The 26,942-nt window shown below is 42.5% G+C and overlaps 1 protein-coding gene across 17 annotated transcripts in view; it reads right to left on the bottom strand.

The window, feature by feature from the left end:
• Nucleotides 1-23,539, bottom strand: part of ltbp1 (latent transforming growth factor beta binding protein 1) — a 198,190-nt gene extending 174,651 nt beyond the window's left edge. For 6 of the 17 annotated variants that reach the window (XM_085800887.1, XM_085800889.1, XM_085800893.1 and 3 more), the window contains exon 1: nt 22,725-23,538. In XM_085800887.1, the coding sequence (XP_085657013.1) occupies nt 22,725-23,122 (398 nt within the window). In that variant the 5' untranslated portion in view covers nt 23,123-23,538. Of the gene's footprint in view, nt 1-22,724 lie in introns of all 17 variants that reach the window. The other 11 variants (XM_085800884.1, XM_085800886.1, XM_085800890.1 and 8 more) reach the window with 3 other exon arrangements.
• Nucleotides 23,540-26,942: the final 3,403 nt, after the last annotated feature.

Genomic DNA, 26,942 nt, shown 5'->3' with positions numbered 1-26,942 from the left:
CCTACTGGGCGCTGCATGGGCCACTAGAATTATCATCACCTTTCTCCCCTATACAACGGCCCTGGCTGCTCACCCCAGAACGACTGTTGAGTTCACAACAGCCCCCCCACATCGCCCAGCCCTACCTACCAGTGATATTCTCATATTACTGGTAATATCTAATATCTAATATTGACCAACCATAACTTTATATAACCCATTATTTATATCGTTTATAGACTATGATAGGCGTTTATATAGCTTATAGTTTGTTATTTATATATATATATATATATATATATATATATATATATATATATATATATATATATATATATATATATATATATATATATGAAATGGCCCCCAAGTATTTTGAAAATGCCCCCACTTTTTGGACTGTGGGGGCCAAAATTGCCCCCAAAATATTTTCTTAATTTCGTACCCTGACAGTGACATCTCTGATAATGAAATCAGCATAACAAATTATTTATTATATAGGGCAGATAGACTCACTAGGCATGGAGGGGTGGCTATTTATGTTTCTGCTGACATGGTATCTGAACTTATTACTCCCTCTATTGCTCCACAGGGTTTTGAGTCGGTTTTTGTTAAAATTGTTTTACATACTAACAAGAGTTTACACATAGGCAATATACAGACCACCCTCTTCTCCAGTGGACTCTTTCAAAAATTTGATTTCAACTATTACATCCATATCTGCCATGAATGAACTAATTTTACTGGGTGATTTCAATAGAAATTGGCCAGATAAGTCATCCGACACAATTAAAAGAAAATTCATTGGCATAAATCTTACCCAGCTAATAAATGAACCAACACGGGTCACCAAAAAAACAAACTCTCTACTGGACTGGATATTGGTCTCACATCCTGACAGGATTATTAAATCTGGAGTTATGTCAGACTGCTTTAGCGATCACTCAATCATTTACTGTATATGGAAAATTAAGCTCCCCAAATCACCACCAAAGCTGATCAAGATCAGGCAACACAGGAAAATGGATCCAGAATTATTTTGTAACGATTTAATTAATATAAATTGGGACCGTTTTCAGTTGATACCCAACGTTCAGGATGCCTGGGACTATTTTTTCACTGAATATAACGAAGTGCTGGATAAACATGCTCCGTGGAAGATGATCAAGGTCAGAGGCCAACATCTTCCCTGGATTACCCCAGAACTTATCAGTCTCTTCAGGCAGAGAGACAAAGCATGGTCTGTTTATCGGAAATCGAGAAATAATGCTGACTGGGAAGTGTACAGACAACTTAGAAATCAGAGTAAAATTAAAACTCGTAATGCCAAGTCTAATTATTATAATGAATGTTTGAACTCTGAATTCAAAAATCCAAAACAATTTTGGCGGAAGATGAAATCGATTACAAATGATAAAGAAAAGCATATAATTAACAAACTAAGAATTGATGGTAATATTTTGCATGATGCTTTATCCGTTGCCCAAGCATTTAATCAGCATTTTTCTTCTGTCTGTTCTACTCTTCTTCCTGTCTCGAACACCAATGAATGGTATGGCAGCACTTCACCTCCTGTCAGTTCATCTTTTTCATTCAGAAAAATCATGCCAACCGAAGTACTGAATGCTATTAAAGAATCCAATGGTAATAGTAGCGCTGGACTTGATGGACTAGAAAATAGATATATTAAATTAGCTGTCAATGTTCTTATGTATCCTCTTGCGGATCTGTTCAATCTGTCATTTTCTTTTTTTTTTTGAAATTCTCTTTTTATTCAGAAAGGCAGACATCACTTCACACATACATTTACTCAGTTTGTCAAGGATACAATGATGTTGTACATACTGCCCTTCTGGAGCTTTCTCCCACGGACCCAAACCAGGTGGAAGCAATAACACAAAAACAACAAAACCGGGGAGCGCACCCCTACATGTAATCTATACTCCATTCACAAAAAAAATAAAAAATAAAAAAAATAGAAGAGGGTAGGTTCACACAAAGCGCAAGTATAATCAGATAAAATCAGATCTGATTGGTTTTACATACTCAGTCCATTTGGTCCAGATCCTATAAAAAATGTCTTTCTCAACTTTGAGGGAAAAAGAAATCTTCTCCATAACATAAATCTCATAAACAATTTCAATCCATTCGTCGATGGTGGGAGGTTCCACTCTTAACCATTTCCTAGTGACACATTTCTTACTTGCTGCCAACGATATGGTCAGCAGTTTTTTGTCTTTTATGTTCCATGTTTCAAACACTATATTGCCCAAAAACATAGTTTCACATTTTAGTGGAATGTTCACATGAAATATATTTTTAATATGTTTGTGGATCTCTTCCCAGTAAGATTTTATTACTTGACAGTCCCAAAAGATATGGAAGTGGTTGGCTCCATTAGACCCACAGAGTCTCCAACAAGCATCCCCGCTACCCTGATGACGCTTCTGAATGGGTGTGATAAAAAATCTTGTTATACTTTTCCAACAGAACTCCCGCCAGGTGTTTGACCCGGTTGAGATCCATTGTAGTTGACATATTTTCTCCCAACTCTCCTGTGGAATAATTATCCTTATTTCCTTTTCCCATTTCCTCTTTATGTATTCTGTATTCTCTTGTTTGGCTAGTTGTATGGCGTTATATAATTTGGAGATAATTTTGTTGCAAGATCTGGACTTAGTTAATGATAAGAATACCTCCATGAACCCTGACTCGTCTTTTCTTAACGCCTCTTTAATATTTTTGTTATAATAATCTCTCACTTGCAGGTACCTAAAAAAATCGTCTCTCCCTAGACCATGATCCTTCTGTAGGGCCTCAAAACTCTGAAATGCCCCCTTATGGACAAACGAATAATAGGTAGTTAAACCTTTTGTGATCCATGTCTTAAATCTGCCGTCGGTTTTATTTGGCGTAAAGTCCGAGTCATAGGCACACCACCTCATAATCTTAGATGTGTCTTTTAATCTGCAAATTTTGACTATTTCCTGCCAGGACTTCAGGAGGCTACTTGTTATAGAGTCCTCTGGGATCTCCTGTTCTTCTTGTAATTCATTGTCACTTAATAAAGCTGTTATTGGAATTCCCTTTATCATCGTTCCTTCAATTTCCTTCCATGCTGCATCATACATAGGCGAGCACAGGCAGACTAAAGGCCTCAACTGAGCTGCATGGTAGTAATCCTGTAAGCAGGGAAGGCCCATTCCCCCTTTTTCTTTTCTTAATTGCAATGTTTTAAATTTGATTCTGGCCCTTTTCCCTTGCCACAGATACCTCGCTATTACTCTGTCCCACTCTAAGAACTGTTTAGATGGTATTTTAATTGGTAAACATTGAAAAAGGTACAACATCCGTGGAAGAATATTCATCCTGATTGACTCTATCCGGGAGCTTAAACTTAAAAAGGGAATAACGTTCCATCTTTGTATATCGGTTTTTATCTTTGAATTTAGTGGGCCGTAATTTAAGTTATACAGTCTTGTGAAGTCCCTAGGTAATGAGACACCCAAATATTTAATGGACTCAGCATCCCATTTCCAATTGTACATGGTCCTAATTGAAGGTGGAGGGTCATAATTAAATGTTAATGCTTGGGTTTTATTAATATTAATTTTATAACCAGAAACTAAACCAAATTCCTCTAACAATTTCATCAGTTTTGGGAGTGTCTGAGCAGGTTGTGTTATACTTATCAATAAATCGTCGGCGAATAGGGCCAGTTTTTGTTCCCCAGATGTCATTGTTACCCCCTTTATATCATTCCTCTGCCTAATTAGTTGACTCATGGGTTCTATAAACAGGGCGAAGAGGAGCGGCGACGCACAACACCCCTGCCTCGTCCCTCTTTCTAAAGTGAATGAATTGGTTAAGTTTCCATTGATTTTGATTCTGTTGCTTCATTCTAGCTGTTGGTTTGTTATATAGTGCTGCAAACGTGTCAATTATAGTTGTATGGAAGCCAAATTTAGAAAGTACTTTATATAAGAATGCCCACCTCACTGAGTCAAATGCTTTCTCAGCGTCCAAACTTAATATCAGTGTTTCCAGTTTTTGATGTGTGACTTGTCTCATAACGTGCAGTGTTTTCCTGATGTTATCTTGGGTCTGTCTTTGTCTGACAAAGCCAGTCTGGTCCTTGTGTATTAATAATGGTAATAACTAGGGCTGTCAAACGATTAATTTTTCTAATCGCGATTAATCGCATTTTTTCCATAGTTAACTCGCGATTAATCTCTATTAAAAATATTATATATGGCGCTTTGGACTTTCAACCCTCCAAAGTGTTATAATCTCTAGACAAACAACTTAGACCAGACCTAGCAGGCCTAGTACCTAATCATAACACATGATGCATGAAACTCACACAGAATTGAAACGAATTGCATCTAGTGGAAATTGCCCTTTACTTTGCTACGCCTCTGCCTGGCCATGTGCATTTGTTGACAACCTACACCGTCAAAAAAATCAATACATGGCCATGTGCATTTGTTGACAACAAAGCCGTCAAAAAATCAGTGGATGGAGCTGTGGATATATGTTAGACTGTGTATATTTGTGTAGCAACCAACTTGAAGGTGCCTTACCGCCACCTACTGGACTGGAGGTCCCACACTCCAGTCCTCCAGTCCAGCAGACAGCTCAAAAATGGGCCGCGATTAACCGCGATTAAAAAATTTAATCGCGTTAATTTTTTTAATTAATCTAATCGCGATTAACGCGTTAACTCTGACAGCCCTAGTAATAACAACTCTATTCGTTTGGATAATATGGAGGTGAATAATTTATAGTCGTTATTTAAAAGACTTACAGGACGGTAATTTCCACACTCCAATTTATCTTTCCCCTCCTTAGGTATGATCGAAATCTTTGCCTCCCTCCATGAGGGGGGGATATTTTTGTTCTCCAAAACCCAGTTAAATGTCTTTAATAATGTTGGAATTAGTTGATCTTGCATTGTTTTGTACCATTCTGTGGAAAAACCATCTGTCCCTGGAGACCTCCCCCCTTTCATTCTCCTAATTGCTGTTTGAATTTCTTCCTTTGTTATTTTGGATATTAATTTCCCATTTTGTTCCTCAGTGACCTTTGGAAGATTTACCTGGGCCAGAAAGGCATCAATCTGGTTGTCGTTGCTTATCTGTGGTTGTGTATATAATATTCTATAGTACTTTTGGAAGCATTGTTGTATTTTCTCCGGGCTTGTTTCTATTACTTTCGTTTCAGAGTTTCTTATTTTATACATAGTTCTATCCGCTTGTTGTTTTCTTAACCTATACGATAGAAGTTTCAGTGATTTCCCACCTAGTCCAGTAATTTTAGGCCAAAAAAGGGGTCAACGTTAAACAAATTGCAACAGAAGCAAACTCAACTGATTTTGTATCCTCAGCATGTCCTGAGTGAGGGAAAAAAAGCCCCGAAGAATCCCATTAGGGGAAAGTTTAGAACAACACCCAAACATATCCCATTTATACGCATATTAAAAAAAAATTTCACGTGTATAGGGTAAAATTTTCAACCTTTAGATATCTTCATGAAAATTACTGAGTTGATTACTTACATTAAGACAAACAAAAAATGTATTACAAGTTTTTTGAAATTCTTCGTTAACATGAGCACATTTGCATAAATTTGTATAAATTTGCATAAATTCCACCGTTTTGACGGCACATGTGTATATGAAGTTTCTGTGGTGGTACCGGCATAAAAATTGGAATGAGTTGACTCCATCGGTCAACCGACAAGTTGACCACTTTAAATTTCAAGATGACTGTAATTTTTCAAGACAGCCACATCCTTAGTAGAGCAGGTATGACATGAGCCAACAGTGCATAATCCAATTACGTATGGCTAATTTGCATACATACAACACCTGATCTAAACATTGAGTAGAGCAGGTGAAAATGTCTTGTTCAATTTTGTTAACATATATGTTAACAAGATTGAACAAGACATTTTTTAACTGTAATATGATATTACAGTTAAAAAAGGAATGGAACCAATTTAGGCCCATGAGCATTAATAGAGACGGAGCATGTCATACCTGCTCTACTAAGGATGTGGCTGTCTTGAAAAATTGCAGTCATCTTGAAATTTAAAGTGGTCAACTTGTCGGTTGACCGATGGAGTCAACTCATTCCAATTTTTATGCTGGTACCACCACAGAAACTTCATATACACACGTGCCGTCAAAACGGTGGAATTTATGCAAATTTATACAAATTTATGCAAATTTGCTCATGTTAACAAAGAATTTCAAAAAACTTGTAATACATTTTTTGTTTGTCTTAATGTAAGTAATCAACTCAGTAATTTTCGTGGAGATATCTAAAGGTTAAAAATTTTACCCTATTCACGTGAAAAAAATTTTTTATATGCGTATAAATGGGATATGTTTGGGTGTTTTTCGAAACTTTCCCCTAATGGGATTCTTCGGGGCTTTTTTTCCCTCACTCAGGACATGCTGAGGATACAAAATCAGATGAGTTTGCTTCTGTTGCAATTTGTTTAACCTTTTCTCATAAAATGACTGGACTAACCTGTCTCATAGTATCGTTGCTTTGTGAAAAGGAGCTTTTTCTGAATTTCCTGAGTATTTATTTCATCCATTTCTTTTTTTAATTCTTTAATCTTACATTTGTCGTCATCTTTGTGAGACTTTGCATGTTCTTTCTGTAGTCTCTTCAAGTCCTCTTCTAATTTTTTGAGTTTTTGCTCCCTAATTTTCTTCTCATATGAGGAGATGGCTATCATTTTGCCCCTCAATACTGCTTTTAATGCGTCCCAGAGAATAGGTGGGTTTACTTCTTCATTATCGTTGTTTTCCAAATACAATTTAATTTCGCTTTTCAATTTATCTTTAATAACTGGGTTATTCAGAATGCTTGAGTTCAGTCTCCAGAGAGTGGATTTCTTATTATTATTCAGATGGATTGACATATAGATGGGACCGTGATCTGAAACAGTACTAGGTCCTATTTCACAGTTGTCCACCCTGAAAAGATCTCCTTTAAGCATAAAAAAGTAGTCGATGCGTGAGTAAACATTGTGAGCGTACGAGTAATGTGAGTAGTCTCGGCTCGTCGGGTTTATCTCTCTCCATACGTCCACAATCCCCACTTCACGCATCCAAGTATTTAATCTATTGCTGATGTTTCTTGCGTCAGATTTCCCGTTAGATGAGTCAATTCTGGGATTTAATCGGATGTTAAAATCTCCGCCACATATTAAAATCCCTTGACTCTTTGTTGTCATTAAATCAACCATATGTTTATAGAAGGACCAGTCACTGCCCGGCGGCACATACACGTTAAGGAGACTTATCACAGTATCTTCTATCTTCCCTGTGACCATAACAAATCTGCCTTCTTTATCCTTATGTTCTGTTATGTGTTCATAATTTACCGCACTGGATATCAAGATCGCCACTCCTCTCCGTCTCCCCGATACATGTGAAGAAAAGTAAACATGTTTAAATCCTGATTTATTCAATTTAGCATGTTCGGAGTCGTCGAGGTGTGTCTCCTGTAAGAGAGCTATTTGGATTTTATCTTTCTTCAATTTTGATAAAATTTTCCACCTTTTAACTGGATTGAGTACTCCATTTATATTAAATGACGCTATTTTTAAAGACCTGTTTTGCATCTATGTGATTTCCCCCTCCCTCCCACTCAAAAACCCGGTGCGCTTCCCCCCTGCGAGAACCAGCAGGGAATAAACAACTAACACGCTAAACAGCATCAAACTGAACACAATTTGTCCGTGTGACTCCCTATGTAGGGGTCTGATAGTCCGACCCTGTTGAGCCTCCCGAGGTGGCTCGAAGGAAACAGTCTCCCTCCTCAGTCCGGAGGAAGAGGCCCTTACCTGCAACAGCCGCATGTCGGAAAAAAAAAGAGAAAGAAAAAAAAAAGTCCAAAGTGAAGAAATTGGCCCCGAGTGAACCAATAGTGTATTTTAACCACTTATTATAGTCAGTACATTATATAGAAAAGAAAAAAAAATTCGCCGTTTAGTCCGCCGTCCTCTGGCGTGGGTTAAATCCTTCCAGTCCCGGAGGGGGTCGGTGATGTTCTCCTGAAGGCTCGGAGCTTCTCCTTGTAGCTCTGATCCCGGTCGGCTGGGCCCCTCTTTGCTCGTCTGTCCACTCTCGTCCAGGAGAGCCGCTGCACCTGCTCCATGAGCGTCTCCGGAGGTGCGGTGGTGGTTGTCACAGCGTAGCCTCTTCTCAGCAGGTCCTCTGATGCCTCCTCTACCGTCTCGTAGGTTCTGGTTCCGTCCTCGTGTCTCACGCGCAGCCTGGCAGGGAAGAGGGTCTGGAACTGAACTCTGTTCTCCTTCAGTATTTTGCGGATCTCTGTGTATTCTCTTCTTTTCTTGAGTATTAGAGGTGGATAGTCGTGATCCAGGTTTATGCGGTTTTCTTGCCAGGTGAACCCCTTCTTCTGCCATGCTTTGCGGAGTATTGTCTCTTTTGTTTTAAAACTTAAACACTTGATTACGATGGAGCGTGGCGGCGCGTCCCCCGGCGGCTGCGGTCCCAGCGACCGGTGAGCCCTTTCAATCTGCAGGTCGGGCATGTCGTGCGTTAGCTCGAGACCTTCGCGGAGTAAATTTTCCACAAATGAAACCATCGTGGTTGATTCCTTCTCGGACCCTTCCGGTACCCCATAAATCCTTATGTTCTCACACCTGGAGCGGCTTTCCAGGTCCAGCAGCTTGTCCTCCAGCTTGGTGTGTAGCTTTAGCATGGCCGTGATGACGTCTTCTGTGTTTTGGATCCTCTCTTCTGCTTTCTCAATTCGTCCTTCCGCCTCGTCCAGTCTGGTATTCGCCTTTATAATTTCCTCTCTTATTGTCTCTAGTTGTCCTTTGTTTTCTTGGCGAAATCCTCTTAGTTCTTGCAGAATCAGTTCCAAGTCGGCCATTTCTCCGGACTGCACCGCGTTGTTTGCTAGCTCAAACTTGTTAGCTGCTAATTGTTGCTGCGCTCCGTCTTTCTCTCCCACTAGTCTTCAGACGACGTTTACTGCTCAAAGTGGTGATATCGTTTTTTAACCCCTTTCTCTGCGTTTTTTGAATTATTTGTTTGGTTTAAATGGGGGGTATTTCCAATCTGTCATTTTCAACAAATGAATTACCTATCATCTGGAAACTGGCACGAATCACACCGCTCCACAAAGCTGGTGATATTCTTGACTGTAATAATTATAGACCCATATCTATTATTTGTTCAATTGCAAAAATCTTTGAAAAACTGGTCCATTCTCAACTCACAGATTATCTCAAGATTAATAATATTCTATCACCTGCTCAATCTGGCTTCAGATCCAATCATTCAACAACCACTGCATTGCTGAAAATAACAAATGACATCTTCACTGCTGCAGGCAATGGTGAAGTCACAGGTGCAATATTTATTGACCTAACCAAAGCGTTTGATTTTGTTGACCGGTATTTGTTATTAGATAAACTGTACAATATAGGTCTATCTAAGAATGCAATTCTGTGGTTTAGTGCGTTTCTCCACAATAGAAAACAACGTGTTGTTTTAGATGGCAAATTTTCTGATTGTCTGATCCAGGAAAGAGGAGTGCCACAAGGTTCTACCTTGGGACCCCTTCTTTTTTCTATATATGTAAATGATTTACCATCCATCTTCAATAATTCTTCTGTACAACTGTATGCTGATGACACGGTCATCTATACATCAAAATCTGACCCACTGGAAGTGCAGGCCATCCTTCAATCTGACTTTAATAGACTTGAAGACTGGCTCTCGTGCAACAAATTACTTCTTAACAAAAATAAATCTGTCACTATGATCTTTGGTTCTAACTTGAAATTGAAATCTATATCAAGTTCACTGTCTATATCCTGTAAAGATGGCACACTTCTGCAGAAGGTCGACAAATTTAAATATCTTGGTGTATGGATGGATCCCACCTTGTCATTTAATACACATATTGAAAGTATTGTACGGAAAGTGAATTGTCGGATGAACATGTTACATAGATCCAGAAAATGTTTTACAAATCGTGTTAGAAAGAGACTGGTTGTGCAACTGATCCTTCCGATATTCGATTATTGTGATGTTGTTTACTTTTCCTCTTCTAAATGTGTTTTAGCTCCTCTTAACAAAGTGTACAATAGAATCTGCAGATTTATACTGGACTGTCCTTATCATACTCACCATTGTTCAATGTACCAGTCTCTTCACTTCCCCTCTCTTCATACTCGACGACAGACACACTGGTTTCAATTTATATTTAAATGTATTTATTATGATTACCCGCCTTATTTAAAACAGTATTTTGTACAACTTACATCTAATTATCAAACCAGGCAATCCACTTATCCCTACTTTGCAGTGCCTCACAATAGGAAATCAATAGGTACAAAAGCATTCATGTTCAAAGGTCCAAACGACTGGAACCATCTACCTGTAGTTATCAGATCATCGCAATCATTAATCTGTTTTAACCAAGTCCTATCCACCTACCTTGAAACACCCTGTTCCTGCTTTCATTAACTCTGTCACCATATTTTTATTTTCATATTTTTATTTTATTTATTTATTTTTTTGTCTATTATTTTCTCATCTAATATTTGTTCAAACTCTGGTTGCAATTTTGTCGAAGTGATTTTTGTATATGTCTGTCTTGTTTGTTTTTTGTTTTTTTTCTTTTGGTTTGATTGTTTGTTTGTTTTTGTTTTGTTTTAGTGTCTGTATTGTATTGTATTGTATTGTCTTGTTTCCTTTCACTGTATTGTGCTGAGTTGTGTTATGTCTTGATGTTTTTTGTGTAGGACCCCCTCGTAAACGAGTTGTTACAACTCAAGGGGCTTATCCTACTATAAATAAACAACTTCAACAACAACAACACACACACACACACACACACACACACACAGGTTGACACCTCTACAATGTCATTGCTCAGTGAAAGATGATCATGTTGTGTCTGATCAGCTCTGTCTTGACCTTAACGTCGTGGGTTTGTTTCCCATGTTGACACAGATGGCAGCGGCCCCCTGTGGCACTCTCAAAATTTCTGTGGGGAGATTTTCAAGTTTCCACTGCCCCCCACCACCACCACAAACTTTGGTGAAAGTAATGTTAAAGGTACATTGTGTAGGAATTACTCCCATCTAGCGTTGCGGTTGTATATCGCAAGCAACTCAATCGTATTTTTCATGCTGCATTCACGTGAAATTGGGCAGACGGACGACAGCCGCTGCACGTAACGGCATAAACAAGCCTCTATGTAAACAAGTGGTCCGTCAGCACGAGGAAAAAAAAAATCGTGACAATATGTTGTCATGGCGATGTCGTATTGTTTACCTGACCCACATTTTACCGGCTTTCTCTCGACTTCTGTGACTAAAATGACATCTGGTTTGTTAGCGACGGCCGTCTGCCCGACTGCACGTGAATGCAGCATCAGTGTAACGCTCCATTCCTCCTCACTGCGTTACCGCGGTGACTTTTCACAGACGCCACCTCGACCTGAGCCGACAGCTCCGGTGTCTCCGCTGAGTTTCCGTGGTTTCCTACCATCGCGCTGCCACTGAACGTAAAAACACCCGCTCCATGTATATGAATGATATTAACGGCAAATTCAGAGCTTACCGGAACACTTCATTTGTTGATGGGGGTGATTACTGATTAATGAAAAACATACTTTTAAACTAAATAATCGATTTTCGTGAATAGATTAGGAGAAGTTACACAATGTCCCTTTAAGTCACCCAAGTAGTAAAATCTGGCTTAAGGGCAACTGCTGTACCAGAGGAATCCTCTGAGGAGAGAACATCAGCTTCAACAACAGAACACATCAGATCTCTTTAAACATGATCTCCTCTACTCAAGTCATGCCGGATCTCATCTTTCTTCCATGAACATTGAACTCACACTACATTCCTGTGAAGCATTCACCTCATGAAGGCTTGACATATAGAACACACCCTGCCCTCCACTTACTGTCTCTGCCCCTAGCTTTCTACAGATTTGGTCGACGTTGGTTTATGTTGACATGGACAGTGTGTGAGGAGGTCTCAGAGCAGAAATATGTTGGAATCTGCTTCAAAAACTTTACATGGATCAATTTTCCTTTGCTCAGCAGTTAACTGGGACTGTGTGTGATGTCATCTATAGACACACTCTTGCCTCCATTTTCAAGCCTTTAAACTCAGTTTGTCATTTCTCCTTAACACAGATATTATATCCATCATTGCATCTTGTTTGTAAAGGTTGTTTTTGTATTTTTAACAGTAAGATTCAACTAACATTTTTTTCTTAAAGGTCCCATATTATGCTGTTTTTCAACTATTTCACATGGTTCTAAGTTGTCCAACCATATAGTATTCCTAGTGTATTGTCCCCAAATCAATCTGCAGCTCTACATCTCAGTAATCTAAAAGTGGCTCTCCAGAGCTCTCCTGAGAACGAGTCATTTCTGTGTCTGCACCTTGAAATGCAAATAAGATGTGTAAACCACGTCCACTCCACACCTGTCACGGGGAGAGGGTGTGGTTTTCACTACAGGTACATGTGCCAGTGTTGACATTGGGACAGGGGTCGGGCATTGTTTTCCGAAAAAAAAAAAAAAAAAATTCTGAGAATGGCATCTTGTCTGAAAAAATGTAGGCTAAATGTTCCTTCTTTCTTTTTTTCTTTTTTTACTGTGGCAGAAGGAGAAACATGGAGAGACTCCTACTACCATCAGAAAGTTCTGTGTTAAACTGTCAAATAAAAAAAACAAGTGAAACTGAGGAGCGCAGCACAAACTGTGCACTGTTGTACGGACTGACGAGAAGCTACTGGAGAATATTGACGTGGTTTTGCGCCGGGAGAGGAGACTTCCTCGTTCAGATGTCTCTCATTCCGTGATGAGGACCGCTGCGCTGATGAGAAGCGGTATCATTCCAATATTCTCTGATCCGCGATTTCATTTTTAATGACAGGCGGCTGTTTTTCAGTCAATGATTCAAAAGGATCATCTGGCGGCCGCGGTACCGACTGCTCCTCCCGTATCTACTGCTTTATGTCAAATGACGGACGGCGGACGGGGAGAGAGAGAGAGCGTGTGTGTGTGGATTGGGGGGGGGGGCTGTACCGGAAAAGTGTCAGCGGGCGGAGCTCATGTTTTTCCAGACTGGCCCAGGGGGAGTATAAGGAAGTACCGGGAGGTGGAGTCACCTGAGTTCAGCGCATCCTGACGTCAAGTCTGCCAGCACTTCCAATTCGCCCGTTTGGAGACACGATCTCAAAAAAGTGTAGAAATCAATGAAGGGAGTGAACAGACTTTTTTCACCTCCAGGCGTCATAGAAAGGCCACGGGAACACATAGGACCACTACAAAACCTGTAGAAAGTGGATTTTGCATAATATGGGCCCTTTAATGAAATAGGGCCCTATTAAATCTGTTTTATCGGGGCGGTGTTTAGCTCAGTTGGTAGAGCACCCGCCCCATGTGTAGAGGCTATAGTCCTCGCTGCAGGCAGCCCCGGTTCGAGTCCCGCGTCGGACGGCCCTATCCTGCATGTCATTCCCCCCCCTCTCTGCCTCCCATTTCCTGTCACACTCTGAACTGTCCTATCTAATAAAGGCATGAAAAGCCAAAAAAATATACTTTAAAAAAAAAAAAAAAATCTGTTTTATTTTTTCCCGAATTCCATTTTTTCCGTTTCAATTTTTGGAAATTCAGTTTTTACGAGGCCAAGATGTTTTCAAGGTAAATTCATGCAAAACCACTGATGCACGTTCTCACCGGGGGCAGTTGTTCAGCAAGTAGTCTCTGCATTTGCCTCGAACACAACTCTGTCCCGTAACGTTCCATTATTATCTCATAGCGTGGTGAATGTGCAGATCACAACTTGTCCACCAGAGTGTTTTGGAGTTGTTGGATTTTGTATTTGATGAGTTTGATGAGGGAAACCAAGAAATTCCATTAGCCTCCATAGCGTAGCTCTGAGCAGCTCGCAGCTCTGCTCCGCCGTTCTAAAAATAGCTTGCACCGACAATTAAAGGTAACAAACCTACTCCTAAAACTATAGGGATTATGGCAATGGGCCAATTTGACAAAATGTTGAACTATCCCTTTAAGAAATGCCATGTAACAGAAGTTCTCATCACTAAAGCTGAGAACAGGGTTGTGAAGCATCAGCTGATCTTCACTGACCCATATAATCTGCATCACGGTTCTCAGTCTGAATGAAGTGACGTGAGTGAACACTACAGTTTTTCCACAGCTTAGAGACTTATTTGTGTGGGTTGAACCAGCTGGATGGGGGAGGGCTGTTCATATCCTGGTGAGAAGCACTTCCCCTCAAAGTCAGCTGTGAAACAGCACTGCATTTACAGGTTGACACGTATCAGTGCCACACAAGCACAACTGCAAGCTGCTACTGCTGTATACAACTCTATGAAATGAAACATACTTTAGTTACAAGCCTCTTCACACCAAACTCACATGAAAACAAGTAGTGCACACAGAAATAATCCATTCACCAACTGATCCTTCCAGCTCTATGCAACCTGGCAACCATCCCGATACGAGCAGTTCACAGCCAGGCTGTGCTCGCTAATCGCACATCAAAACATTAAGACGGCCCACAGACCCAGCAGCTGAGGCCAAGCTGGCGGACCACACACACAGCCTGCTGACCTGCAGAGTGACACCACAGGTTGCTTTCCCTTTCCCCACTTTCCCACCTCATCCCACCTGCTGACAAACCAGTCGAATAACTGGGCTGAACTGTCTGAAAATCAGTCAGCTAATTAAAAAGATATGCAGTGTGTAGTTAAAGGGACAACGAGGAGTTTCTAATCGGTTATAAAAAAGTCTCACGTTAATGTGGATGAATCTCCGCTACCCACACTTGTTAATGGGCCCATTTTCGATAAATATATCATTCTGTCTCTATCGTTATTTTGTTACTATTAGTGGTGGCGGAGATGCTGGTCGAGCCGACCAGCGTTTCTTTACTTTCAGTTTCGCAACGAGTCATGAGAATAACGTAGCTGAATCGCCGTTTATGGTCGGAACTACGACGGTATGTGAACCTCTTTGAACCTCTGACTTTAATTATTGATGAATGAAAACATGAGTCCGTCTTGCGCCGGTCAAAAGAATTTTACGGTGTGCGCGGAGGCTCATAAATGTAGTGTGAAAACGCTTCGCTTTTCCAAAACTCCTCGTTGTCCCTTTAACTGGAATATGCAAGCCGTTAGCGTATGGCTGGATTCATTACTGTATCACTGTGCTGTACCTCCCACAGCTTATACTGGACTATTACAGCAGTTAATATCACACGTTATGATTGGATGGATGCACACTGACGCTGATGCAGAAAACAAACCAGAAATACTGAAAGGTTATGGAGAGAGCAACACGTTTCAGGCTGCACAAATGGCAAAAGAAATGAGTGGAAAGTCCACTCATTACTTTCAGACCAACTCCAGCTATGTACCATAAGCGCTGTGCCAATGCAGGAGGTAAACTTGGCCAAACTTTTGCTGATTGGCTGACTTTTCTGAGTGATGCTTGGCCAAGCCAACCACTGGCAACAGACTGAAGCCTGCTACTACAGCTTGGTGAAACTCACCATAGCGATGCTGAGTTAGCACTGAATTGAGCCAAACTGACTAATTCAAACTAAAAAAACTCCAGCTGGAGCTAGAAACCTGGTTCTGGTCCAGGATCCAAGAGCATCAAGGACATTGGGGAGGTGAGTGATCAGGCAGCGGGGAGGGACCTGGTGGATGGACTAGGAGCAGATTTCAGTCCTGTGATTGTAGGGGCACAGAGCAGTAGGTGCTTTGTTGTGACATAATTAAGTTACAGAAGTGGTAACATGTGGTTTTAAAGCACAGTTTCTGAAGTTGTGAGCATTTCTCTTTGATACTTGCATTCATATAGAAGAACCTACGGTAGACCTGCTATAATCAAACTACACATGGGCATCTACATTTCTACTCCATGGGATCTTTAATGCATCATTACTGAACGAAAGGGTGTGCAATGGTGTCCAAACTGCCAGAGGAAAGTAAACAGAAAAGCAGAGCTATAATAAAGAGAGAAGCTCCAGGAGCTGATGGTCCTATCTATTTCATATAAACATCACTTGGGACAGAGCCATTGTTGATGATATTGGCAGCAGTGCTATACTTACAGTATATAATTTCTTTTAAATAAATAAAAATGAACTAAAATGATCAAGAATGAACATGTAGTATATCATTTAATTTAGTTTCACAGAGACCTGGTTAAACGACAACACTCCAGATTGTTGTGCGTCTTCACGGCTGTATGAGTGGAAGGAGACACCAATGGAAGAAGGGTGGAGGACTGGTTCTGCTTGTGAAAAACAGTGGTGCAATCCCGGGCATACGACAGTGAAGTTGGGATCCTCAACCCTTGGCAGTCAGCGTTACATCACACTGCGTGCCGGGGGAATTTTCTCACTTCAACACCGCCGTTGTTTACATTCATCCACAAGCAGAGCCTGTAGGCATGTGACATCATTCGGAGTTCCCAGCACCTGATGCAGTCATTGTAATATTGGGGGGATTTTAACCAGGTCGCTATCACCTCTCTGTTGACTTTGCCACATGGTAAAACAAGACACTTGATCTGTTGTATGCAAACATCAAAGAGGCTCACACTGTTTCAGCTCTACCACCATTTAGCAGATCAGATCATAATCTGTCATCAGTCTTTTTTCAGCCTTCTACAAATCCTAATGAGACAGGCTGCCACCACCTACTTAGGGGACTGGACACCAGAGACCAGTGAGTCTCTAAAGGACTGTTTTTAGTAAAAAAAAAAATTTAAAAAAAAGACTGGAATGTGCTGCTGAGGTCACAGGAAAACGATAACAGTAAGAACACTGAACTTGACAGACTACATTGACCTCTGTGTGGACACTGGATGTCACAATTACTTGTTTTCACAAGTAATCACAGTATTAAACGCCACAATTAATTAATCATAAAGATATCTAAATACCGCCACTTTCCAAAAAGGATTATGTCGGAACCATATCGACAGATGTGCGCCAAAGTAAAGGTAAATGCACAGATACTGGTCCATTTACCTAACATTGAATTGGTAGGAATTTAAATGCTAGTGTCATTTGTAATTGAACTTAAACATTTGGTATAGATGACAATTAATGACTTGAATATTTCAAACACTTCCCCTGGTGGATTGATAATTGGTCATATTTTAATAGATACTTAAAATATTTTGTGTAAATATTTAGTAATGTAATTATATTTTGACTATATTTGATTTTACACATTAATAGTGTTGTGAAATTGATAAATGCATAATAATCGTGATGATCATAACACCATGATTATTTCTCTGACAATAATTGTACCAAGAAAATCTATAACCATGACATCACTAGTACATTCCTTTCTAAACAACAAAACCTGGATCAGCAGTAACATCAAGACTCTCCCCAACAAGAAGAAGAGGGTCTTGAGGGATGAAGACAGAGAGAAGATCAGTTGTGTTCAACATGAGCTGAAGAGGAGATTTAAGCAGGAGAAGGAAGGTGATAAGAGAGGAAGCTGCAGCACAACAGCAGAGAGGTAGTGGAGGGGGGTGAGGAGGACCATCACTGGCTATGAAGAGAAAAACAGCCACACAAAATCAGACCATGGACAAGGTCAATACACTCAGCCTGTTCTACAACAGGATCGACAGCTGCAGCTCCTCCTACAGCATCTCCTTCACAACTCCCTCCACTGGGTTCAAACCTCCAGTCCTCTATAGCAGCCTTTCTCAAAGTGGGTGCCGCGGCACCCTGGGGTGCCGTCTGACTGCGTCAGGGGTGCCGTGAAAAAAATTACCACTTCTGACATTTCATAGAATATGCCTACATTCTTTTTACATATAGGCCTATGCAAAGGGGCCGTGTCCACCGGACGCCCTTTTAGCCCGCCCTCGGCGGAAAAAAAAGCTCTCGGGGCTTCTCTTTTTTTGTCGCGGCGCTCAGAGCGCTCAGAGTTGAAATAATCAACTTTTGGAACAGCGCCGCACTTATCAAGCGGCTCGGATGTGAGGCGGCTCGTTTCTGCAGTGTTCAGAAAGAGAGAGAGAGAGAGAGAGAGGGAGAGGGAGAGAGAGGGAGGGAGAGAGAGACCGCTCCGTTGGTCACGGGTACTCAGAGCAGTGTGTCCACCGGACACAGGACGCTATGAAAAAAATGTCGTACAGACAGGCACACATCACGAGTCACACCCCCTCCTCTCTCCGGTGATCTGTGTCCGCTCTGTTCCGACTCCGGTGCGTTTGATGTAGGCCTATAAAAACACTCTGCAGTGACAGGGGGAAACTCTCTGATTGTTCCTAACGGAGTCAGAATGGAGCGGAGACGCCGGTGGATGTTCATTTGAGCGCGTGCCTGCGCTGCGCGGATGTAGACCTTTCTCTCTTCCTCTCACATTGCGGATTATTGTGTGCGTGTGCGTGCATGTAGGCTACAGAGGCACCTGTGCACCCTGCATTTACAGTTTGTATTATGCTCTGTTAAATAATAGCCTACTGTCCCATCTAAATAAACAGGACATTTAGCCTACATTTAGGCTGCAGTGTCATTTTGAATTACATTTTACACAGGGGTGCCCTGAGATTTTATTCACTTTTGAAAGGTGCCCTGACTGAAAAAAGTTTGAGAAACGCTGCTCTATAGTTCAGAAGGTAAGGACAGCAGCCAAGCATGAAAAACATCATGTCTTGTCCTGGTAGCTTAAGAAGGGCAACCATTTAAGATAAATGACCCTCACATCACACACCATGAAGACCCTTGGGGCCTGAGGTTGAACATGCACTACACCCTCTACAGTTTGCCTGCAGGGAGCAGCAGGGGTGGATGAGCCAGGTGGTTCTCAAATGCTTTTAACACCATCCAACAAGCTCAGGCTGGGTAACTGTGTCTCAGGACAGTGATCAGCAGCCTAGGGGCTCCACAGGGGGACTGTGAGTCCTGCACATCCATAAAGTTATTGTGGCAGGTATCAGTTTTGGTCCCTCTGGCTAATTTCCTCCTTCATAAAAAATTCAGCGAGAACTCCCACACAAACTATAAACTGTTTTCTTGTATGTAACAACATCTATTGCACGTCTGCCCGTCCTGGGTGAGGGATTCCCCCTCTGTTGCTCACCCTGAGGTTTCTCCAATTTTTCCCTGTTAAAAGGGTTTTCCACTGAGTTTTTCCTCAGTGGATGTGAGGGTCTAAGGGCAGAGGATGTTGTTATGATGCCATGTAAAGCCCTTTGAGACAAACTGTTTGTAAAAACGGGCTATACAAATAAAATTGCCTTGCCTTGCCATTTTTACTAAGGTTTAAAGTTTGAGGGTGTGGTCACTTTGAGTGACAGTTGGGTCAGCAAATGCCAGCCAAAAACCCACATGCACAGATCTTTCAGCTCCACACATGCCTTCTTTGCCCATTTTTTTCAAGCTCTGCCAAGGTGGCATCAGTGGAGCAGCTCACTCTGAGCTCCAACACCACTCATCAGAAACCTCAACCTGAGTCAACATCCCATCACATCAGTCCATGCTGATTTAAAGTCAGCCATATAAGGCTTGGGCGGTATTACGGTAATACCGTATACTGCAGGTATTTAAAAATAGCAACGGTATCAGTTTCAATACCGTCATGAAAAAATGCAATGCACTTATACAGGAGATAAGGATTAAAGCAGAAGTAAGTGATATATTTGTGTTAATATAAGTCTTAAATAGTTATATCTTCCGACAGCAATCACTTACATAGAGTGTTTGGACTGAAACATGGGTCTGTCAGTAGGGCCCGACCGATTTATCGGCGAGCCGATTAAATCGGCCGATTATAGCCCGTTTGAGAATAATCGGTAATCAGCCAAAACTCACCGATTGTCGCCGATATTTTCAGAAATAAAATGCAGGGAATAAGACTTGGTTTTACTTTGAAAATGTTCCCCCATTTGAAAAGATCCCCCGACATTAGGTTATTTATCCTGTAGAGGGCGCATCCAACTGCATCCACTAACCACCTCACAGCACAGCAGAGTGACTGATCTGCAGCAGGACACGCTCCGCCATAGTCAGTCACTCACACACATCACACAGCTTATTAACAACTTGATTAACTGTTAACTGTCTCAAAACCAGTGTTGCTGCTGGCTTTCTTTTAACTTTTTTTTTCTTTTCTTTTTTTTTACACCGCGGTCGGGTTGTGAATTAATTAATTAATGCTCGTGGATGAGGAGGGTGAGTGACTGAGCTCAGGCTGTATGGGGGGCGGGGGCGGCGGCGGTGCGGGTCTCTGACTGCAGCGGGACAATCATGTCAGCACCCTGTCCTGGGTCACCCAGCGCTAAGAGTCTCCCTGTAGCATGAGGCTGTGCTCGGTGCTAGCCTACTAATAGCAGCGGCGCCAGCCCCGATGCCGCCGCTGTGCACCAGCTGCCGGTAATGAGCATAGACTGTAAAAGGTAATGAGGCGATACCAGTTGCCGTCGTCACCGTCCCCGGCAACGGGACCGCGGCGGGCGACCGCTGGTACGAGCAGCGCCGCCATTAGCAGCCGTTAGCACAGCCTCATGCTACAGGGAGACTCCTCGCGCTGGGTGACCGGCCACAGGGTGCTGTCTCTGGGGAAGAGGAGCAGGAAGACCGGGGCCTGGAGCTCCGCAGCACCGCAGTGCAGAGAGACCGGTCAGGCTGCCAGAACTGTGGGGGAGCTCCGGAGAGGGGAAAAAAGAGAAACCAACGAAGGAGCGAGCTATTTCCGGCCAACTTGCATGTGAATGTGAAGTGAAATGTTTTGAGTTCCCAACGTGTGGAGTTGCGCCGGCGCCGCATAATATTAAAATAATTAATTAATTACCATCACAGTGAGAGGGAAAAAAAGAGAAACCAACGAAGGAGCGAGCTATTTCCAGCTGACTTGCGTGTGAATGTGGAGTGAAATGTTTTGAGTTACCGACGTGTAAGTGCGCCGGCAGCGCCGCATAATATTAAAATAATTAATTAATTAACGTTACCGTCACCGTGAGCTTGGAAATCTCACGGTATCACCACCGTGGCTTTACAACACCGCGGTATACCGAAGTACGGTATACCTTTACACCCCTAGCGGGGACTATCATGTCTCTGCTCCGTGACACTGTGAGACTGACCGCCAGTGAGCCTGTGGGATGTGATACGTCTCCAAACCAGAAACTTGGAAAAAGTCGCTCTTGACAAGAAAAAAAAAAAAAAAGGGACCGGACCTGCCGTGCCGTGTAAAAAAAAAACTGACAGCAAGTGCGTGTCATGACTTCCTGTATCTGGCCCTTCAAAATAAAAGCCCTATAGCCTTTCATATAAAGTTCGGTCATATTGATTTTGACTTAATTTTGACAAGACAGGGCTCCAAATGTTTTTTTTTTCTTCCTGCGACCAATCGACCAATGAGATTTTGGTCTGCTAATGTTTAGCCCTAGTATTCAGTTTCTGAATGGTGAATACACAAGCCAATGTTTGGTAATGCCACTTACGTCATCATTTTTAATTAGTCACGTAATACCGTATACCGTGGTAAAATGTGGAGGAAGTTTGACAGAATCAAAATGTGGATACCGCCCAAGCCTAATATATATAAAGATCTCTGTCCAGACTCCCACTGTTCTCTCCAGAGCAAATGTAAGCAAACCACAAATTACAATGTTTTCCTGTTTGTGAGTGTCATTGATTGTTGCCATAGTAACATTAGTGGTGCTGGTGCACCTAAGCCAGTGTTTTTCACTTACAATGAGCCACTGTTTATTTTTTTTAGTAACAGTCTGACTTGCATTAAACTAATCTATGAGCATAATTAAGACTGGAGCAATGTCACCTCACCTCTGTTAAAGGCTGACCCTCACATCTCTCAGAACAACTCCATGTGTTGAACACAAGCGCACATAATCACCATTCATTTAATCCAGCACCTCCGAGTCAACAGGCCCAATGAGTGAGCAAACAAACCCTTCAATCATCCCTGTCAGTGGAGTCAGCCCCCGTTACACTGGAACATTGTGAGTGCTGTAGTCAGTCTCCTCTGGGGGAGACCAGCCCAGTGCAGTTTAACCCACGTTAACCCTCGAGGCTCCCAAAAGTTTAGAGAAACTTTTTAACCATTAGGTCCCAAAACGGTCCCTCTCATAAAAGTGTAATTAAAATGTGTAATACATGAACTTTTTTCCACTTTCACTGCACCAGATCTTTTCAACAACTTCAGACCTAACCATAGATTAAAAAAAAAAATGGGTGTGCTATTATTATAGATAGATAGATAGATAGATAGATAGATAGATAGATAGATAGATAGATAGATAGATAGATAGATAGATAGATAGATAGATAGATAGATCCAGTAGGAGAGAGGCTGTATTTTGAAGGTAGAAGCTTAGATTTATTAGCAATCCATGGGGAAAGCCTAATATGTCAGGATTACAGTATATCAAAAATGTGTGGTTATAATGGGAGTCTATGGGACCAAATCATATGCTAATCTCCTATTCTATACACCTTGCAATAGAGGGGATCATGGATAAACGGAGAATTAAAAACATCAAATAAGCAGATTGTAGCCTACACGTTTGGTCCCAGAAGGTGTCAGTCTGTGATAAAAGCTGACAGGAAGTCATTAAGGTCAATTTCATTTCCCCAGCAGCTCACATTCCTCCGTCCTGACTCTGACTCTCATCCACACACTCTCTTACCCGGACAGTTTGAGGAGCTGCTTGTGCTGGCTCTGCTCCGCTGTGCTGTGCCGGACGACCTGCTGCTGCTGCTGCTGCTGCTGCTGCTGCTGACTGTACACTGGAACCGGAGCCGCTTGGTTCCCCATCCTGCGAGTCCGGACCTGGCCGCCGAAGTTGGCGGTGAGCTCCACGTTATACGTGTGCGGCCGCCCCGCCGCGCCGCTCCGTGTCGAGATGGAGCTGACCCGCACCCCGCCGTCCGCTCCGGCCGGACCTGGCCCCGGCCCCGGCTGGACCACGTACAGTCTCCTGAAGCCGCTGTGGCCCTGCGGCTGCTGCTGCTGCTGCGCTGACACACACACCGGGGACAGTAACACACCGAAGGAAAATAAAAGGCCCCATTTAATCCAAGCCATGTCGACCCCGAAAAGCAGGAAAAGTTTGGGAGGGTTCAATTCGGTTCCGTAAAAACCCTTTCACTTTCTCAGAGGAACAAAAACGGTTGTATTCCTGAGCATATTTCTGTAGGTGCCGATCTCCAGCCCGGTGTGGGGAACACACCAAATCAGCGAACGTTACCCAGAGGGGGGAAAAAAAGAAACAAAAAACTGACTTCACAAAAGTTTCAAATAAAATAGGTCACGTCAAAGTGCTCCTGAGCCCCGCTCTCTGTCCTCCTGAGGCCTGGAGAGTCTCCGAGCCGCTGCCGCTTCCTCCGGGTCGTAATTGCCTTGGTCCCGCAGTGAGAGAGAGCAGAGCAGCCTGAGAACTCCAGGAAAGTTTCTCTGTTGGAGGTGAACGGTGTCAGCAGCACGAGCAGCCAGCCTCCAGACGTGACGTCAGGAGGAGGGGGGGAGCCTGCACAGTGCACACCAACCCCGAGAAACGTTCACTGCACAGCTTCTTGGGGCCCAAGGGTGAGAGGGGACCCATACCGAAGCCCCCACCCACGCACTAGACTCACTGACTGACCCACCCCTACACCCACACATCCCACACACATTCTCCAGTCAGGTCTCTGTTACTTGATACCAGTAATGGGAATAACAGCTTTATGAAATAACGCCGTTACTAATGGCGCTACTTTTTTCAGTAACGAGTTACGTTACGTTTCCCAGTTATAACGCCGTTACTGTCACTGACAATAAAATGCGCTGTTACTTGATTCAAGAAGTACATGTAAGTCACAATATAATACAACAATTAAAGTGTATGTTATAGGCTACACTTTTTTTTTTCAGTCCATCAACTAGACGGAAAAAGCCGTTTATCGGGAACTAACCAACTCACTCAGTATTCTTCCGCAGTCCGCATAGTCATGGAGTAATCATGTAATCATGTAACATTTCAAGATGCAGTTGTTTTGAGGCAAATGTATAGCCAGAACTACATTCCAGACACGACTGCTGGGCGGAGTGATTTCAAAAGTGCAAGTAGTTCCGAGTATTTGCTTCACGTGTCGTAATGTTACATAATTATACGTGATTATTTCATAGCGTGGTGAATGTGCAGATCACAACTTGTCCACAAGAGCGTTTTGGAGTTGTTGGATTGTGTATTTGATAAGGAACAGGGGACCTGTAGCCTACTGTTCACCTCCATTGTGTTCGCTGAGCAGCTCACACCTCTGCCTCGCTGAACTCAAAACAACATGCACCGATAATTAAAGGTAGCCTAATTAACCTACTCCTATGACAATAGGGATTATGGCAATAGGAAAATTTGCCAAAATATTGAACTATCCCTTTAAATGAGCAAACTATACAACACATAAGCAGCCGTGGGAGCAGTGTGTGGGTGAGATCAGAGCTCAGCAGGTGTGGGAGCGCAGACTAGAGCCTGGAGAATCAAGCGTCCGTCTATTATCACAACTTAATCATCCTCTTATCTCCAGACATTAAACTGTTCTCATGTTCACAACTCCACCATCTCATTATCTCAGCGTAATTAATGGTGTCCCTATTTAGAGTGCATGTTGTCTTAAGATATCAAACATTGCTTTCATTCCTTACATGCTCTGTTTAATAAATGTCAGTCCAAATTTGTTTTTACTTCAGAAATTAATGAGCTGCCACAAAGAAACACTGTGGCATGCTCAGTATTCAGTTCTCAAACACCCACTCCTCTTGCTCCCATCATGCACTTCCATAGCTGCCAACCCTGGGAAAATATTTCATAATCTTAACATTGTTAAGCTTCGTTCACAAGTTTCCATACAACTTCACTTTGGACATGGTCATTTTCATCTGAATACAATCATGCATTGGTCAGCCATAACATGATGACCGCTGTGCCGACAGGTGAAGTGAATAACACTAATGACCTCATTACAGTGGCACCTGTCAATGGGTGTGGAATATTAGTTAAAGAGGAACAATGCAGGATTTTTATCTTAAAGCAGAAGTAAGCGGAATTTTTGTGTTAATATAAGTCTTAAATAGTTATATCTTCCGACAGCAATCACTTACATAGAGTGTTTGGTCTGAAACACGGGTCTGTCAGTCACTCTGCTCTGCTGTAAGCCGAGGGAAAAACTTTTCCTGTATCCTACAAGTTTTATCCAATGAGGAGAGAGAACGAACGACATGAAGGGCTGTGTGTGCAGCCAAGGGATGCGCGTGAATGTGGTGACGTAGGGACGAGGACCAATAGATCCATGACGAGGGCGGGGGCTGCTAACTCCGTCGGCTGACAAGAAGTTATGGTGCGTTCAAGGCAACCCGTAACTCGTGTTTTTCCAACTTGTGAAGTCGTACCAGTTCGACCTGGTACGAGTTCACGGGTCGGAAAAACACGAGTGGCCGTTATAGTGCAGTTTCACAGGCAACAGGTCGGAAAAACACGAGTTACGGGTTGCCTGGAACGCTACAAAGTCATAAGTCGTGACTTGAAGCCGTAACTTACGGTTTCAAAAGCCTGCCTGGAACCAAGGGGGCAGTTGTCGGTCTGAGAAGTGAAGCTCACTTCCGCGTTCAAAAAACTGCAATCCCCTCGTCTTCCTCTGGGGGCTGGCTCCAGAAGGGAGCAACTCCAATCGAGCCCCATGTTAAAATAGCCGATTTTACAGCTGAAAAAAACATATTTACAGCCTGGTACATTTTATTTTTTTGGTCTCAACCGATAGTTTCTACCCCCGCACACACTCTGAGGGGGGTGAATTTTTTTAAAACTCTACCGTTTTACTATTATTAGGTTTAAAGTTCTGGCCAATTAGGGCGCAGAACCGTTGAGTGACAGGTCCGGAGCCCGCTGCTACAAGGCCAGTGGGCGGGCCCTCGGCCGGCTAACGGCTGCACCGCTCCAAATATGGCAAGTAGAATCCAACATGGCGCGGTTCAAACCCCCGTAGTAGCGGCACAAAACAGACCCCCCCAAACCAATGGGTGACGTCACGGGTGCTACGTCCATTCTTTTTACAGTCTATGCCTGGAACGCAGCATTAGCCAAAACGACCGGATCGCTTACTTCTGCTTTAACTATGCTACATTTTTACCTTAAAGCAGAAGTAAGTGATATATTTGTGTTAATATAAGTCTTAAATAGTTATATCTTCCGACAGCAATCACTTACATAGAGTATTTGGTCTGAAACACGGGTCTGTCAGTCACTCTGCTCTGCTCTGAGCCGAAGAGAAAACATTCATCGTATCCTACAGTTTTTATCCAATGAGGAGAGAGAACGGCATGCAGGGCTGTGTGTGCAGCCAAGGGACGCCGTGAATGTGGCGACGTAGGGACGAGGACTGTTATGGTGCGTTCAAGGAAACTCGTATTTTTCCGACCGTGAAGTCGTACCAGATCGAACTGGTACGACTTCACAGGTCGGAAGTTACGAGTGGCCGTTATAGTGACTTTCACAGGTAAAACAGGTCGGAAAAACACGAGTGGGTTGCCTGAAACGCTACAAAGTCGTAAGTTGTGACTTGAAGCTGTAATTTACGATTTCAAAAGCCTGCCTGGAACGCAGCATTAGCCAAAACGACCGGACCACTTACTTCTGCTTTAATTAAACAGCTTTGGAGCAATAGTGCTAATGCCTTCCACCTAAAGTCTCTTGGCTGAAAACCAACCTTGTAAGATCAGAGCCTCCGACCCGGTGTCCCAGCTCTCGTCTCAGCGGCACAGCAACACAAACACGCCCCGTAATCCGTAATCTCTTGTTTATGAGAGATAAGACTACACAAATATACACATCATAACATGGTATATGATATATAACGTTAACAAAACAGAGGAA

Source organism: Trachurus japonicus, chromosome 15 (assembly GCF_045865225.1).
Source record: "Trachurus japonicus isolate A0001 chromosome 15, Traja_1.0".
Taxonomy (NCBI): domain Eukaryota; kingdom Metazoa; phylum Chordata; class Actinopteri; order Carangiformes; family Carangidae; genus Trachurus; species Trachurus japonicus.
The sequence above is the reverse complement of the archived record's forward strand: the minus strand, read 5'-3'. Positions and strand labels throughout refer to the sequence as shown.